The sequence below is a fragment of the Malania oleifera genome, chromosome 11 (assembly GCF_029873635.1).
Source record: "Malania oleifera isolate guangnan ecotype guangnan chromosome 11, ASM2987363v1, whole genome shotgun sequence".
Taxonomy (NCBI): Eukaryota; Viridiplantae; Streptophyta; class Magnoliopsida; order Santalales; family Ximeniaceae; genus Malania; species Malania oleifera.
In genome coordinates this window covers 72,663,752-72,682,304 of record NC_080427.1, presented here as the reverse complement: position 1 = coordinate 72,682,304, position 18,553 = coordinate 72,663,752, and the positions used below count along the sequence as shown (strand labels likewise).

General features: G+C 35.8%; 1 protein-coding gene across 3 annotated transcripts in view; it reads right to left on the bottom strand.

The window, feature by feature from the left end:
- LOC131168306 (RNA polymerase II C-terminal domain phosphatase-like 2) overlaps positions 1–12,167 on the bottom strand; it is a 49,981-nt gene extending 37,814 nt beyond the window's left edge. For all 3 annotated transcript variants that reach the window (XM_058127634.1, XM_058127636.1, XM_058127635.1), the window contains exons 1-7: positions 11,626–12,167; positions 11,060–11,530; positions 4,208–4,418; positions 3,815–3,972; positions 3,644–3,714; positions 3,335–3,440; positions 3,142–3,234 (exon numbers count right to left, since the gene is read on the bottom strand). In XM_058127634.1, coding sequence (XP_057983617.1) covers positions 3,142–3,234; positions 3,335–3,440; positions 3,644–3,714; positions 3,815–3,972; positions 4,208–4,418; positions 11,060–11,530; positions 11,626–11,898 — 1,383 coding nt within the window. In that variant the 5' untranslated portion in view covers positions 11,899–12,167. The remainder of the gene's footprint in view (positions 1–3,141; positions 3,235–3,334; positions 3,441–3,643; positions 3,715–3,814; positions 3,973–4,207; positions 4,419–11,059; positions 11,531–11,625) is intronic.
- Positions 12,168–18,553: the final 6,386 nt, after the last annotated feature.

Genomic DNA, 18,553 nt, shown 5'->3' with positions numbered 1-18,553 from the left:
ATACACCTACGGATCCTAACGGCAATCTAGTGCCAGATATGGGTGATTTGCTGTCCAACCAAAGACGATATCGGAGACTTGTTGGAAAGTTAAATTATCTCACAGTCACTCGGCCAGATATATCTTTCGAAAAAAGTGTTGTGAGTCAGTTTCTTGAATCTCTGAGAACAAATCACTGGGGTGTAGTATTTTGCATCTTGAGATATCTCAAAGGTTGGGAGAAGTGTCTTATATCAAGATCAAGGTCACACTAATATTTAGGGATATACTAATGCAGATTGGGCTGGATCACATTCTGATAGAAGATCCACAACCGAGTGTTGTATCTTTGTCGATAGTAATTTGGTGTCTTGGAAAAGTAAAAAAACAAATTGTGGTGGATAGGTTGAATGGGGAGTTAGAATATAGGGCTATAGCGCACGCTACATGTGAACTTGTTTGGTTGAAGAACATGTTAGAAGAACTAAGTTTTCTACATTCTCAACCCATGGAATTGATGTGCGATGATCGAGCTGCTATTCATATTGCCTCCAACCCAGTCTTTTATGAGCGAACAAAGCACATTGAAGTTGATTGCCACTTTATCACAAATGCTCATTACAATCACTCATGTGAAATATGAGTTTTAGCTTTCTAATATGTTTACTAAAGCCTTGGGAGGCGCTTGTGTAAAATTCATTTTTAACAAGCTAGGAGCATATGATATATATGCTCTAGCTTTGGGGGGGAGGGGAGGGGGTTTTAATGATAATTTAATCATTTAGTATTATTATTATGTGTTGGAGTTTTGTTAGTAATGTGTGTGAGTTAGTAAGGGTATTATGGTCATTCTCGTTGTACTTGACATATATTATAAATAGAGGGAGAGATCTATCATTGTTTTTTTAGGTCTTCCATTTCACCCAATTATTCAACATAGATAAAGTGGTAATTTAAGAAGTACAGGTGGAAGGAGCATTCAACTTTTCGACTAGAACACAAGAACCACTAACCTATTGTTCAAAGGGAAGAGATGGCCAGAGAGATCTACATTACAAATACTTTGACTCCATGTACTAAACAAATTTACGCACAATACTTTCATACGGGTTAAAATGATTAAAATTTTCTTTATGAATTACTTTAAGCTTATATTAAGATAGTATAGTTCCTTTTTTTTTCTTTTTTGATGATAAAAGAAGGTATATTAGGTTAAGAGAGAGAAGTTACAATCTAAGGAGACGAGCAGTCCACTCAAAAAAATCAAAACAGCAAAAAAATATACAATAAATAAAAAAATAACAGTAAACAAAAATAATAATTAACCAACAAAAACCTCTTTTCAATCCCTTTTCCATCATGATTCATCGAGCACTTTAAATTTTCTAGCTCCCTCCGACCCTTCTTCACTTTGTACTTACCCCCAACAAAGTGCACTTTTGTTCCTCCGGCATCACACATTTTTAAATCCAATTTATCCATTATCTCTTGGGCTTCTAAATCCGTCCTAGAAATCACCTCCACTGATGTAGGTAAAATTCTATCATAGCACTACATTTTATTATCCAACCCATTATTTTTTCAAAAATAGAAACCCCCTCCAATCCTTCCAGTGGGGCTAGAAGAACATATGATAGGTGCTGAGATCATCACAGGAATCAGAAACATAACCAAATTGTTCTCAAATTTCATTCAACAGCAAACCCCCATCACAAATTCACAATCAAACTCACTTATGTCATCACTATCATTATCTGAAAAATCTCCCCATTTCTTAGCCTCCTTTCCTTTGCTAACTCCATTATTTCCTATATCCTTCATCTTAGCAATTGCGTCTTCCACAATACTCAATTCAACAACAGAATCTCTCCTCAAAATCTTTGGCCTCATTTCACCAGAATGCTCTCTCTTCGCTTTATATAATTTCCTCATTTCTGCACCCATCAAAGCAGCCTCCCAACAAGCGTACACCTTAGGGCCCTTAGATTTTTCAAAATCAAAACCTGAAACATCAGATTTTATACCCAAACTAACTTTTTTTCTATTACTCCTGGATGTACCAGCCTCTAACCCCTCTGTAAAACCAAAATCAACAAGAAGATCTAATGCTTTTGCTATTATCATCATTTCCTACCCAAACTGTTTCTGAAACCAAGCTAAAATCATCCTGATACACATTGTATTGATCTCCTCTATGTTTGTCTTGAAGAACTGAAGAGGGGATTCGGATTTCAATAACTGTTTGAATACTGACCTCCCCCTTTAATGGATTCAGTGAATTTCGGCCAGGGAAGTGAACCTGTTCAATGATAGGGATAGACATGGGAAGGGCTTGGTCGCCCATAACCTTGCAATGGGTCTTCTTAAAGGCAATACCCCATCTCCGAGACACCCTGTTGGGGAGAACCCTCTATTGAAACCAAAGAAAGGCCCATAGCATTATTATATAAACATTGTACTTGTTCTATTAAATGGCCCAAATTTGTTAAATAGAAGCCCCACCTTTCTCACATACCTGGCCCAAATCCAAATCCAAGATGAGAACCAGACGTCCTAACCCAAATGGTATAGTTACTCATATATATTGCTTGGAAAGTTATAGTGTCTTTTTTTTTTTTTTTTTTTTTTTTTGAAAAGGTTATTTTATGTTTTAAAACTTTTAAAAAATATATGTTTGAATAATCAATTATGTATAAGGCCTAAAGCCATTCCATTTTAAATACATTTTAAAAGAATTAAATTGTACTGATCATTAATGTGTATGTTAATATACCCTCCAACTGTATTACTCTCAAAACTGCTGCTCTCATATAGTATCTAGCTAATAATAATTTACATTTGATAAATGCTAACCAATATTAGTAATACTTGCTTTCAAAAAATGTGTGTGCGCGTGCGCTCGTTTAAAATTTTCTAAGTTTGGATAAACTATTTCAATTGTTAAAGAAATATACATTCAAAGGTATAGTACTTACAACCTTTACCTCTGTGTACAAATTTTATTTTTGGTGAAGGTTATATTTGCATGTATTATACATCCTTCAGGACATATGACATCTCATATATCATTAAATGCATATTAATTTTTGTGAGATAATTACTCATTTTTTAAACGCATAATGCACAAGCCAAAAAACTAGTGAGTGACTGGATTGAAATTACCGTTTGGTGGTTCAATCTCCGTTCAACTTCAGGACCACTTATTCCCTCAGAGAAGGGAGCATTCGTATTCCCATTTGGCACAAAAGCAGCATCCTGGCCTCCAGCAAAAATGTAAATGACACCATAGAGAAATAAATGCCTTGTTTTCATCATGAGGTTGGAAAAATGAGAGAAACATTTTCTATTCAAATACCTCTGACATTAAGTAGTTGCTCACATCAGGTGCAGGAGGTAAACTCACCACCTCATCCTCATAGAAGAGTTCGAAAATTCTTCGTAATAAGCTCTCATCAAACTCTCTGGTTAAATACATAACGAACATGTAAGTAACGAACATGTAACATGAATAATATGCATATCATATCAGTATAACAACAAAAAAATATCATTACATTATATATACATACACGCGCACATACACATACATGCAGCATCAATGCAAATACTAAGAACATTTTCAATAAGTGCCACAATAATTTAATTTAAGGCCCACAGCTCTTACTTGAAGAAACCACCTCTGACATTGCATGCAACATTTCTAGCAACACAAAGAACTGGCACGGCATTTGCTGTCTAGTTAAGCCAATAAACACAGTAGGACAAGTTCAGTAAAATGACAGGATAAACTCAATGAAATACAGTGAAATAACACCAAAAAAGCAGAATTCGGTACCTCGGCCTGAGGAGCATAATAAGGAGTAAATGCAGGTACTACATGAACTCGAGGTTGATCCTTCTCTTCCCAAACCTTCTGACGGTCATCAATCACCATTGCCATCTTTGGATGGCAAATGCCATCTTGGAAGACATTTAGCAAAGATTTCCTAGCGCCTATGGGGTCAAGAACAACAAAAGACTTGACTAAATCAACTATGCTAGCAAGAAATGATGAAATCTCAAAATCAACTTTGACATGACAAATGGCAAAAAGAAAATTGAAAAATTACTTCTATTCGTGAAAGTTCCCAACGAGTATTGAAATTTTGTAAACAGCAAAGAGGTATTGAATTATGCAACATTTTTAATACAAGAAAAAGTCCAAATATTCTTAAAACGGTCTCCTTGCCTGATTTAACACATACTACACGGTTCAAGAGTTGCTTTGAACCTATCAGGTGCGCCTCCGGGTCAAGAAGCCTCCACATCTCTAAAGCATAGTCTCTTTCAGCCATGGTACAAACATAAACTTCAAATCGTTTGCGCCCCTTTGCAGTTAGGTAACTTCTCAAATCCTCCCAAGCTGGTCGTAGCCTCACAAGCACACTAGTGTCACGAATCTACAGACAGATTGCAAAACAAATAACTATATAAAAATGAGACAGGTCCTAAATTGCAAATGAAAACACATGTACAGCCAAGCCAGTGGACTGGGACACATTACGAATTGACATTGTTATCATTGATTCAATGGGGGAGCAATTCAACAGAACAAAAAACTCCAGGAGATGGATGTGCAGACAGATCATAAGCTGATAAATAAGTAACCTAACTAGCAGTTTTATTTACCAAAAAATTATCATAATGCCTGATTAATTAACTAGTGTAATACATACAAAAAGATGTCGTCTCAAGTGAACCACGTGCGTCCCAATATTTAGCACCTCCAAGCTACGTAAAGTTTGGCAGCATGGGGTTCAGTTTTAATTATCATCCGATTCAATCAGTTCGCATTAACATAATCATTCATTAAAGAATACACTGAAGCAGCATCACTCTCTCTCTTTCATACACACACTACAGCCACCCATAGTTAACTTGAAAATGCTAACAACCTGGCAAACCACAAATTGATAAGAAAGTTCAAAAAATGTGTTATAATTTTGTTCGGGAATGTCAATCCAATGATGCAAAGTATTCAATATTTTTTTCACATAACATTTTTTTGTTTTGTTAAATCCAGGAATCAAACATAGCATTTTTATTTTCTATGATTATTAACCTATTTCACAAAAGAAAATCTCTTCTTGATTTTGAAAAACCTCAATATCCACTCCAAAATATACAAGTGCCATTAAACATTTTTCACCAATATATCTACATAAATATACCCCTAACATTCCACATTTTAAAGCTTGTTTCGTACTGCAATCCCATTCCCCTTAAGAATGTTCTAGGTAACATTGCACACACCCCTTTTTCTCTCCAGAAATTCCTCACCTCCTTTTATGGCAAGCTTTCAGTGTCACCTGACAAGGAGGCATCCTGAATACAAGTGGTTGGTTACATACCAAACCTAAAGCATATATAAAAAGAAGAAAGGCCCTCTTACATGTAAGAGTGTAAAACTAAGGCCAGTGAACAATGAGTGGGGTGTGAGAGTACCAAGTCTGTGTCTGTCAGTGAGCATTGATGCCATTCTTTTGATGTGAATAAGAGTACTAAAAGGCTAAAATCCTTTCATATTTTAATAATGTCATTCTTGTTGCAACCACAACAGGCAAGTCTCAATAAGTGGCATCAGCAGTGGGCCAGTTGGGAACAGCTGTGGATATCATGTTCACAAGTGGTCCAAGATTGCGAAGTTGGCTGGCCACTTCCCAGAAAGGAAACCATGTATAGCAACAGAGGGCAATTGCCCCCAGTTATTTCCTGCTAGATACGTCATTTACACATTGCAAATCTTATTTGCCCCCATATTTACTAGTAGAGAGGATTAATTCTAAGGATTGGCACCAGGATAGGAGATCCCTAAGAAAGCCTTGTCACCAGATGTTTGTTTCCTTTGTTATCGCAGTAGTGAAATGACTTTGCTTGTTTTACTTCGTTCTTTCTCAGGGGCCATGTAGCATAGGCATTTTTTATTTGTTTGGGGAGTTGGATGTTTGCCCAGCAACATTGAAAAGCTTTTTCTACAAAGTTTTAAGTGTTTTGGTGCAATTATTGTGGAGATGTGCAATTTTTGCCAATGTACAGAATATTTGGCAGGAGCAAAATTCTAGAATTTTCAAGGGGAGGAATGTGAATGCATAAATGGAGTAGAATAGCCTTCTTTTCTTGGCATTTTTTCATGCTCTGCATTTGGAATGTTCCCAGGGGTTCAGCTCATTGATTTATAAAGCAATTGGAGAGTGTTGCTGTTTTAGTTTTTATTTTCATTTTCTCCTTAGTTTTTTTCCTTTTATTTTGGATGACAATTCCATGTCCTCTGATGTACCATAGTATCTTTCTCTTCTAGCAAATTTTCTTTGTTTTATACGAAAAATTTACCCCCCTTGCCCTTCAAGTCCAAAGAAAAAAGGACAGGGCACCCCTTCATTCTACAAAGCAACCAATCAAATAAACATGATAATTCTCATTTCTTTGCCCCTCCACCCTCCTCCTGCATTTGATTTACACCAAGGATTTTCGGGCAACACTAAGTCAAAATGGAAAATCTTGCACACACTGTCAAACATATGGCAAAACTTAACAATTATAACCGCAAAAATAGGCAAAGGCATGTTAGGCTTTACTTGCAAGGATGGGAGCTACAGGAATTTTTTTATGGTGCTGAGAAGTGTAAGGGTAAAAAGGCGAGGTACATAGTTGATTCTAGTTGATTCCACCATTGAAGATTGATTTAACTGTTCATATTGAAAACTGCAAATCACCCAATGAAGGATGAGATACCTTTGTTGTATTGGTCTAAAGGAAGATCACAGCAAGGCTCCACCACCTAGACAGTGAACTACTGAAGATCGCAAAAGATCTGGGATCAACATCTTCAAAAGGCCTCCTACTTTGGAACAATATTTCTTAAATCTATTAAGAACCTCCAACCAAGTGAATGCTTTAATCTTAGAAAGAATCTTGGCCTTCCAAATATGACAACGGAGAGGAAATGACACTAGATTTAATTCGACGATCAAATAAAGATGAATCCAAATCCCAAACCTGAACATCATGCTTGCTAGAAGATTGACAATCCTCCAACAGAGATTCTACCTCCCTACCACTTCAATTTTTCCATAGAGAATAAAAAGCCCAAGGATTACCATCAGAGATCAAAAAGGAAGATATGGAAGCATCATGAGACATGGAAAATTGATAAAAACGAGGTAAAATTATATATAAGGCAAAAAACCCCAGCCAAATATCCTCCCAAAAGAGAATGAGAGATCCATCACCCAATTTATATTTTGTGCAAGGAAAGAATAAACAATGAGCTTGTAAAATAGAACTCCAAGAACTCTCAGATGAACTCTACGCCTAAACCCTAATTAGCATCCAACCATTCACATGCATGCCAAATTTACTTCTAATAACCTTGTGCCACAAGGTGTTTGCCTCTAAAGGAAACCACCATAACACCCAAACGATTCGTGTTTTAGAAAATTACTTTCCAACCAAGACGCACATCCCCTCCTCCCCCTTAGACTGACAAACCACCTCCAATCTAACCAAATCATCCCTCCTCTCCCAACTCCAACCAAAGAAAATCTCTGATGAACTTCTCAATCTTCTTAAAAACCCCAACAGGCAACAAAGATAAACAAACAAAGGGATAGTAAAGAGACACATCTGAATAAGAGTGATACAAGCACATTGTAAAGCACCATTCCATCCATCCAAGCGCCCTTAGCCACCTTGGTCACCAGAAGCTCGCAAAAGCTAAAGATATAGATTCTAGCATTATAGGCAACTCTAAGACCCCAGACCCAACTAACAATGACAATTTCAAAACCCTATAAGAACTAATATTAATAGCCCCAATCCCACTTTTCCCCTAATTAATTCTTAACCCAGAAACCTGCCCCAAAATATGAACTATAATAAGAATGCTCAAAAAAAATATAATTAAAAAAAAAAAGAATAATAATCTGTGATCATGTAAGAAGATTACAGCACCATCTGCAAACTATAAATGAGACTCAACCATAGCATAACCTCTTTCAAATCCCATATCCACGTTCCTATCTCCTAATCTACTCAAAGCATCAACCATAAGAACAAATAGGAAGACAGACAGCAGGTTCACTAGCCTAACACCCCTTAAAGACCAAAACCACGATTTAGGTTCCCATGTAATAATCGATGAGAAAGATAGATCAGAAACACACACCCTGATTCGAGACTGCCACCTCTTCAAAAAAGCTATGACGCTTAAAATGTAGTGTAGGGCCACAAATAGAGGTGAATCAACACTTCCCAAGACCCCTAACCTTCAACAAGACTAATAAAGGAAAAAGAAATGGAAACACAATCTTACATACAGACTATTTGTTCCCCCGAGGTTCCTTCATGCACTCCTTGAATATGAAATTCTAGATACTCCTAAAGAAATAAGTATCAATCTCAACTAATTTAGACTTGAATCGACTAACCAAATATGTAATAATCCCTTATTTTATCTGTCTCTCCCTAGATCTCTAACATTTCAAGATAAAAGCTTCATCAACACCATTAACCCCTGAAAAACTACCCCCTTTCTCATAATCAGCTAAGGAAGCTAATCTAACCAATTCTCTACTCAATTTATTAGCTTCTCTCCCTTCTCCAATGCCATGCCCTCTTTCTTAAGCACAAACTAATCCCCAAAAGGAGCCATCAAAATAAGAACCAAAATCATCAAGAAGTTCCAAGGCCACCCAGTTTTCTCTCTCATCCCCAAGAAGGTCAAAAGTATTAAGATTTCCAGAGATTCTACTTATGGAAATCTGATATTAAAAGCTACAATGACAAGACAAAAGAATGGGAGGATTACTTTAGGATTCGCAAAGAATCACAATGTTACCCAGCTTTGCTTCCAAAATGTCTTTTCCCAATTCTCTTCTTGCAGCACTAATGCAAGGATGAGAGCTTGGAAAGAAGGGTTTGTCAATGATTAGAAATTTTTACTGCTTTTCAAAAGACTCATTCAATCAAAATATTAGCATCTCATGTGCTCTAAGTTATTGTACAAAGACAAATTCAAACCTCATTAGATAATGGAGACCCTGAACTTAAGCCTTCATTATCCCCCAAACCTAGACAAGAACCTTCTAATTCGTCTATCCCTCCAGCCCCCTTCCTTCTCAACTTCTCAATTGAAAAATCTTCCAACTTCAAATTCAAAAGAGGTTAACAACCCTTCATTGTCTACAAATTCAGAAGATGCTTCATCTTGGCTTTTTGATTCCATACTCACTTTCCTTTTTTTTTCTTTTAATATAAGCCCTCGTCCATCTTCTTCATCACAAAGTCATAAGTGTCCAACAACCTTCGTGGAGCTTGAGACAAAACACCTAGTCCTTTGGGCATTTTCGAAATCTTGCATCAGTTTTGTTCTCACAAACACTTTGTCCCTCAGCTTAATTTCTATCAACCTATATTTCCTCAAGTAGCATCGTAGAACACTTAGTTCGCCCTTCCTTTCAGGCCAGCAGAAACACTCCTTTAAAGAAGATGGCTCGTCTGTTAAGCCTGCAGTAAGCCCAAAATTTGTCCAACCCAATAACTCCTTGGCCCTTTAAAATTTCTACCTCATGTAAGTCCATTTCCGCCAGCCTTTTTCTCAATAACTGACTATATCTGGCTCTCCCTCAATCAAGCATCATCTGACATTTTATTAAGCTCGTCATAACGATATTTTTGGCCCTTTAAAGTTTCTACCTCATGTAAGTCCATTTCCACTGGCCCTTTTCTCAATACCTAACTATATGTGGCTCTTCCTCAGTTAGGCATCATGATCGTTTAACATTTTATTAAGATCATCATAACGATATTTTTAAGCCAAATTCCTGTAAGCACATCTAGTTCAAACTGCTTGGCTGGTGGTAGCTACATAATATCTAAACCCCAAAAATTCAGCAAATCAACAAGGTGCAAATACCAAGTTGCCATAACTAGAAGTTAAATTGACAATGAAAGTCAAGCCAAGGGGCAATGCACACAAAACATCAATATTCTAAAAATATACAAACAGCAAACTGCATGACTTGTTTAGCAATCCTGCCACCATACGTCTTTCATATTCCATAAATAACAATCCTTTTTTTCAAAATAAGAAAATTATTTTATAAAACAATCCAAATTCCTATATTAGAAGGTTGCTTTCTTTCCTATCCTTATTCCTCAAATCCATGAAGGCTATTGTTTAGCAAGCAGAAGGAAGTGAAGACAAACTATTTCGCAGCTTATCTGCATTTGAATCTAAGAGTAATGAAATTGAGTTGCAAGAAAAACATTTGAGAAGGTTGTGCGATGTGCTTAATCGCTCGACCTTTGGGTGTAAGGATGATGCAATGCCTCGAAAGGTTATAAGCCCCAGCTCTCAACATAAGAACCTAAAACTCAATAACAAACGTGTTTGTGACAGATTTCAACTAAAATTGATAACGTTTTGCAAAATGTTTTGCAAAACTACTGTTAGTGTAGCTTCTAATAAATTGTTCTCAGAATCACTTTATTGGAGTTGGAAACTGATTTGGAACTAAAATGATTTTAGGAGCAAAGTTGGGTGTTGAAGTTTCCTCCAAAGTTGGTCTTAAATCTAAGACAACTTCCAAACTTAGTTGTTAGTAAACTAGCCTACAACTTAATTTCACACCGTAAAACCACTTCAATTCCTAAGTGTCTTAAAACAGGCACACAGACAGCAAATGTTATGGCATAGCAAACTTGATCTCTTTCTAGCTTGAGAAAGCTAAGAAGTCGTCAAGTAACTTATATATCAATGCAACACATGAATCAAAGAAAAAATCATTATCCATTTCCATGATCAAACTAAGCACTCAATGCACTCTTCCCATCTTTATATTTTCCTTTCACTATGGTACCTTATGAATAATATATAGCACTTCATTAACCTTAAATTTTACACATCACAATATTTTGAAAATCACATATGATAACAAAAACACACAAGTAACAATATTTTGAGAATCACATATGATAACCAAAAACACACAAATAGATTATTAATTGCATTAAAGACAACGAATCAAGGAGATCATCTAACCTCGGGATTAATTCGAGTAAAAACGATATTCTTTTCTTGCAATCTTATAACAGGGCGAACAACTCGCTCATGGGTATCAGATATCAGAGGGACTTCCTCTTGTTGGACCTGATAAATTTTTCCATTATCCACAACAAAATCACTCTCTGTGTACTGCTTCAATAGCACCCGATCATCCACATACCGTTTCAGCTCAGCGGTCATTCCAGACATTCGAATAGGATCTGTTTCACGTGCAATCCAACCTTTGAGGGCTTCTATTCTATCCTCGAACGACTTCATTGTGTTTGCAACAATAAGAGTTTCATCGAGATCGAACACAATCGCAAGACAACGCAAATTAAGCATTCCTAAGCAAGAATCATAAAGACTTCTTCGTGCCGAATAGCACCAAAAACAAGGGAACTTCTTCTGCTTACTCGGCATTGCCACCAGATGAATCTCTTCATTTCCAAGCAACACGACAGCCGTCTGTACAATGAAAACAAACAACTATCACCAAATTGTACAGAAAATTGAACCAAAATTACTGCAAGGACTCGAAACTGAGAAAATATTCCGGAAACCTTGAGTTCGTAGAAGCAAGAGGCGTGGAGATTGATCAAATGCGACTGTTCAACAGGCAAAGCAGACTCGAGCTTGCATCGAACCGAGAAGGAAGAAATTGTTTGAAGGATAGAAAGAGGCGGACAACGCTCGCTAACCGGCGACAAGTGGTGAATTCGAATCTCGTTGTTTGGGAACTGGAAATTCTGGTCCTTAACAACGGGGATAGCATCCAGTTCTCCCAAACACACATCGCCGTGATAGACCACGGATTTAAACCCTAAACGAATCATCACAACGACCTAAACCGGACACCAAAGCAAAGAACACAGAAACCTCAAAGAAGAAGAAGGAGAAGAACAACATTAAGTAAATGATGAGGATGGCGGCCTTGCAAAAGGCATCGTAGGAAGACGAAGAAGAAGAAGAAGAAGAAGAAGAAGAATCGGGAATTTTGTGAGATATGGGAAAGGCCGGTTGGTTCTCATCTCACTCCACACACCCCGAGAACTCCTTCTGTTTCTGTTGCTCTCTCTCTCTCTCTCTCTCCGCAGGAGACTGAAACATGGGAGAGTTGCCATGGCATTTTATAGATGGTCGGTTGAGTAAATGGCACTGGCTTTAGACCTATTTACGGGAATGCCATCTTGCTCCGTACGCATTAAATGCGCTTGGCATTTCGTTTGTAGGTGCGAGCGTCACGTTTTCCCGCACCTGGATGGGGCATGGACGCCAGGCAATTAAAGAAGCGTTGCGATCAAGTGGGGACCGATTCTTAGCCGTCCGATTTGAAGAAGCCAGACAACTCAATTTGGGAACTCGAGGCAGGCCCTTGCAGTCTCGCGCCATGTCTAATTTTAACAAAATTTAGTTTTTATGTTAGAACTTTTTTTTTTTAGATCTAGTTGCTATCTCTATTTTTTCAAATAAATAAATTTTGATAACTTTAATATTACATGAGTAGTATTTATTAGACACAAAATTTATTATTTAATGTGATGCCCTGAATTATCATTAGACGTGACATTAAATTTAATCTTACATTAAATGCATTTTTTTTTTCAATAGACAAATTGTATATCTTTATACATCTAGTTATTAATCTTCATCCGATATTTTTATTTTAGACGCATTCTTCAACATAAATTTAAAGATGATTAAGACTTATTTTATTAGATATGTCATAATTTATAATGCACCTTAATTAAGCTGAAAGTTTAGCATAATGATCGAGATATTTAGAGTTAATATTTTTTATTATCAATTAAATAATTTTTTATTAATTTCAAATGGTTTGTTGTGCACCACTCTCAAATCTTGCTTGATTTTTTTTTAGTTAAGTTGATCTTGAGCTTATAATTGAGTTTGGGAATAAAATATTTACTCATGGAATGAGCTCATGCTATGCCTTTTAATCTTCCATATGTTAAAATTCAAATTTATCTTTAAAGAAATTTTAGAAGGTAAATGGATGTTTTTCAAAAGGCTATTTCTTGAACTCCTCCAAATCAAGCTCACTTCAAGAACAAGACACCGATTGTGAGATAGGATAAAGGCGTCTTCGGCTGGAAAGAGTTCCTGCAAGCTAAAACCAAAGTATTGTAATGTATTATTTCGTTAGGGTGTACTTGGTTCACATGCTAAAGAGGATTAGATTAGGTAAGAATAGTTAGCCTAAGTTTAGTGCAACACGCTAGTAGATTAGGAGAGGGAATCTTAGTCATTCTATATGAGACAATGCTAACAACTTCCCCCCTTTTTTACTAGCTGGGCTAACAAAAAAAATAAATGAACCTTACAAGGATGCCTCCCCTTATCTTCTTTGAGACTCTTCCATCCATGGCATATTGCTCCTCCTTCATGACCAACTTATCTACTTTCAATGAAGAGTTCCTCACTCTAGCAACTCGCCAACAAGCTCTCTCTCTCTCTCTCTCTCTCTCTCTCTCTCTCTCTCTCTCTCTCTCTCTCTCTCTCTCTCTCTCTCCAAATTTGGCCATGATGGCAAGTGTGTAATGTTTTAAGTGAGATTTTGACATGGCCTTCTCTGATTTAATTTGGACACGAAATTTCAATGTTGAATCCTCATATCTAGCCATTACCCCACATCATAAGGATGTGTATTTGGTAATAGTATGCTTAAATCAACCTTAAAGAGGTGCTCCAACTCTAAAATATGAATATGTGAACATGGAATTTGGGAATTTGGGACTATTGCAAAGCAATTCTTATATACAACCTAGTTCACTAGACTCATAGAGAACTGGTATCAATAATGTGCCAAGTGCGAAGCATAGTTTATGGGAATTCGGGGGATTTTTACAACTCCTTTACCATGTCTTAGTTATTCCTCTATTGTTTATGATTTAATAAACAAAAGATAACATGTTCATTGGTTTCTTCCTTTTGAGGGAGGGGGAGATATTTGGATTGTGACAATTGTGATTTTTGGTGTAATCCCAATAGGGGGTGAATTGGATATTTTAAAATTCTTAGGTCAAAAGACCATAGCAATCAGTATTGACTCATTCGAAAAATGAGCAGTTCGGAAGTATCCAAAGTATAGGAGTTCGGTCGTGTAATACTTAGGCCAAGGATCAGATCGTCTCCTTAGGGAATGCAGTTTAATTCCAAATTTCATGTAATCCCAAATAAAATAAGAAAAGAAATTTTTACTGAACACAGTTCAGATTTAGTTTCTAGGATTTTTGAGATTTTCGCAACAAAACTTAAAACAATGTAAATCCTACGCCCGCGGCGTCTGAAACTCAAAACCCTAAAAATCACATTTTTTCCAGATTAATCAACACATCTTCCAGAACAATTCCCATTTAACACCTCCTAAGCCTTTTATACTCCAAATAAATACTTAAATCCTAAAATAACTTACTTACCCTGATTTTGGAGTGGTGCCCAAAAACTCCAAACCCATAATTGGCTCCGTCTAATTTGTAGAGAATCTCCCACCGAACCTCATGATGACTTTTGATCGTTAAAACGGGATTTAACGAAACCAAAATCGAAGAGAGAGAGAGAGAGAGAAGGAAAACCATAGGGTAGAGAGAGAGAGAGAGAACGAGAGGAGAGAGAAAATACTCACTGAAAATGACAGTCTCCTTATTTATAGGTCGGCGTTCGTTTACAAGTTCAAGTGATTTGTCGACGAGCCCATGAAGGCACTTCGTCGATGAGGAAGCTAGTTCGTCGACGAACCTGAAATTTTCTGAATTCCTTGACTCTCTGTAACACCCCAACTCCAAGGGGCCTGGGATATTAACTTTTTACTATTAATTTATAGCGGAAGCAAATAAACTCAATTTTTATTAAACCAGAGCACTAATTATCCATATTACAATCATTTATTTCAAAAGAAGAAAAATTACATAAGCATAAATATCTGGCATCATACTAATATTTCTAAACAATCTTTATTTTTCTATCCCCACCCGTATGCTTGTTAAGCTTGATTTCCAACATGCTCTTCAGAGTTATCTGAAATAAAAATATGATTGGAGTGAGGCGACGCTCAGTAAGTAAATAAGATTATTATTAGTGTGTGGCAAAAATGAGTTTTTTAAAAATTTTGTAAAACAATATTTAACATTATAACTTCAAAACTGTCTCTTGAATAAATATAAATTTAAAAATTTATACATAAAACTTTTACCATCAACTATAACAATAAAATTTTATAATCATATATTATAACTATTAAATTAAACTTTTAACTTTAAAACTGTATAAATATTTAATGATAAATATACATATACTTTTCCTTTTACGTTTTCTTTAGATCATCATTTAAGCACTAAAATGATCATTTTCATGTAAACTTATATTTTTCCTTCAAATCATCAGTAACTTTGTACACGTAATTAAATATGTATAAACATATATTGTAAAAACCACCCTTAGGCCTGTTTGCCGTAAATCATGTTTACCCCTATGACTGGGTTGTGCGGTCCGAAGACTGGACTTAGCTGGCTGGCCGGCCGACCAAACTAAATCAATATACGTAAACTTTAAGTGAGATTTTCCTTATTAAGTCCTGGTCCGGAACCAGGTGTGCACTCAGGAGAAATCTACTAACATAAATAACCACTCTGTAAACAGTGTGGGTGTACTCTGATCCGTATAAACTTTAAGCTGCGGTACCGAGCATCTGTAACTTTGAACTTTCGTTGCCATAAGGGATTTTAAAATCATCTTATTATGATTTATGCAATTTAAAATAATATCGTGAAAATCTCATCTTTACTCATATTTTCATAAAAAATGTAACGTAAAAATAAACTCATGCCACACAATTTTTTTATTAAAAATATATACAATTTTATTTTTGAATAGAAATAAATGCTAAAAATTTACCCGAGGGGATTAGAACATTTCTTACCCTAAAAATAGATGCAAGTATATTAAAGATAGAATTTGTATAATTAAATATGTGTAAAAATAAACTCATGAAAATTTTGTGGAACTAATTAACATAATTGAAATTTACTTATAAAATAAACTCAGGTATGAATTTTAAATAAAAAAAAACTAATATAATCAAAATTTACTTACCTTCTTCCTTACGGACACTGTAACTATCTCTAAGAAATGAGATCGGAAAAAGTGGGTGATTGAGAATTTACTCAAAAATTCTCTCTCCACCATAATTTCTTTCACTCATTAATTCTTCTCATCCTTGAAAAATTGTTGTGAAAAATGAAGGTTGAGAGCTCCCCATTTATAGGAAAATTTTGGGGAAGAAATGAAATTTATAAAAGTGTGGGGAGATGGGTGAAATTATAATTTTTTAAAAATTAAAGAATGGGCAAGGGATGGGCAAGGTATGGGTTGAGTATGGGATGGGGATGGAGGCCATGTGGGAGTGCTTGCCACCATTCCCATTAAATAAATTTTTAATTAATTACTTACCTAATTAATCAATTAGTTAACTAATTATTTTATTATTTCATTATTTTTCTTAATCATTATTATCATTATTATTATCATTGTTATTACTTTTAAACTATTTTTAGTATTTCTTTATTTTATTTTTTGAATAAGAATTAAATTTGAATTTTGAAAACTCATGTGGGCCCCACACAACTTCGAGATAAGAATGAATCCTACGTAACTCGAATAACTTATATACGATTTTATGCATCCTATATAGTTTTGAGACTTGTGTAAACCTCCATACGGCTTCGGGACTCATGTGGGCCCCACACGGTCTTGTGGGCCCGCATAGGATACTTATATTATTATCATCTTATTATATATTTTTACAAATTATGTCTGTCAAAACACTATTTTATGTATATATACTTATTTATGTGTACAAACAGTGTCTATCCTGTTTATCCTATGAAATTCCATTTTGACCAAGCCGACCTCCAGGGAGCGACTGAGCCGCAATGGTCTCTGAGCACTTGCTTAGACAAGGTCTTTCTTAGGCATCAAATATGGAATCAAGGATCCTACAGAAAAACACTTCTGTATTGATATTAACTCAATGACCATTTTTATTATTTTATTATTATTGTACTTTAATCATGTATATATTTTTGGGTCATCACACTCTCAGTATCTTCTCATTGACAAAACATGTATACTTCGTCGACGAGACATAATGGGACATTCGTCGACGAAAGTCCATTGGTTCATCGACAAACCCTTGCTGATCCCCCTTTTTCCTTTTCCTTCTCTTTCATTTCTTTTCTTTTATTACTTTCATTAATTTAATTTTCTGAGTCTCTACACGCTATGTATTTAGCCTCGACTATGAACAGTGCAACTGAGTTCTGTTTTTTGGAGAACCAAGAAACCAGACATTGTCCTAAATAATGACAAGTGTCGCTCGTGCTTTTTCGATCTACTTTACTACCGGTAAAGTCAGTATCAGAATAACTGACAATCTCAAATGAGGTATGATTAGGGTAGCATAATCGTAATTCAATAGTGCCAATAAGGTATCTAAGTATCCTCTAAACTGCTAACAAGTGAGACTCTTTAGGTACAACCTGAAATCTAATACACATACAAATACTAAACATAATATCAGGCCTACTAGCAGTTACGTACAATAGGGTACCAATAATGCCATGGTAGAGATTGACATTTACTGGTATACCTTGCTCATCTCTGTTTAACTTTGTGGAGGAGTTCATAGGTGTTCCTAAAATTTTACCATCCTTCATATTAAATTTCTTGAGCAAGTCTCTAACATATTTTGATTAGCATATGAATGTTCCATGTTTGGCCTATTTAATATGAAGTCCTAGAAAGAAGTTAAGTTCACCCATCATGTTCATCTCAAACTCATTTTGCATGCATTTGGCAAACTTATTACACAACTCATTATTTGTAGCTCCAAAAATGGCGTCATCTACATATATCTGTACTAGGAGCATATGATCATTTTTAGCTTTTATGAAGAGCGTTGTGTCTATCTTCCCTTTAACTCCTCAAAATCTATACCTTCCTCTTGGTTATACCCTTGGGCTACTAGTTTGACTTTGTTTATAATTACTGTTCCATTTTCATCCTTCTTGCATGGACATCACTCATGACTCATCCTCAATTACCTCATTCACATTCTTGGGCTCCTCCTGAAACAAGAATGCAAAGTGACTACACAAGTTTCGAAGAGATGATCGAGTAGCTACATCTCATGAAGGTTCACCTATGATTTGATCTTTGGGGTGGTTCTTCACAAATTTCCAGTCTCTAGGTAGGTCATGTACCTCACTCTCTACCTGATTATCTTCAGTAGGTGGTTCTTTAATTTCTATGCTCTCATCTTTATTATTTTCAATTGATAATTTTTATAAACCCTTTCTTACTTCAATATCATCCTTATCAACCTTTTTAGAAAAGGATTGAACTCATCAAACACTACATGGATGGACTCTATAACAATCAATGTTCTCTTATTATACACCCTGTAGGCTTTACTAT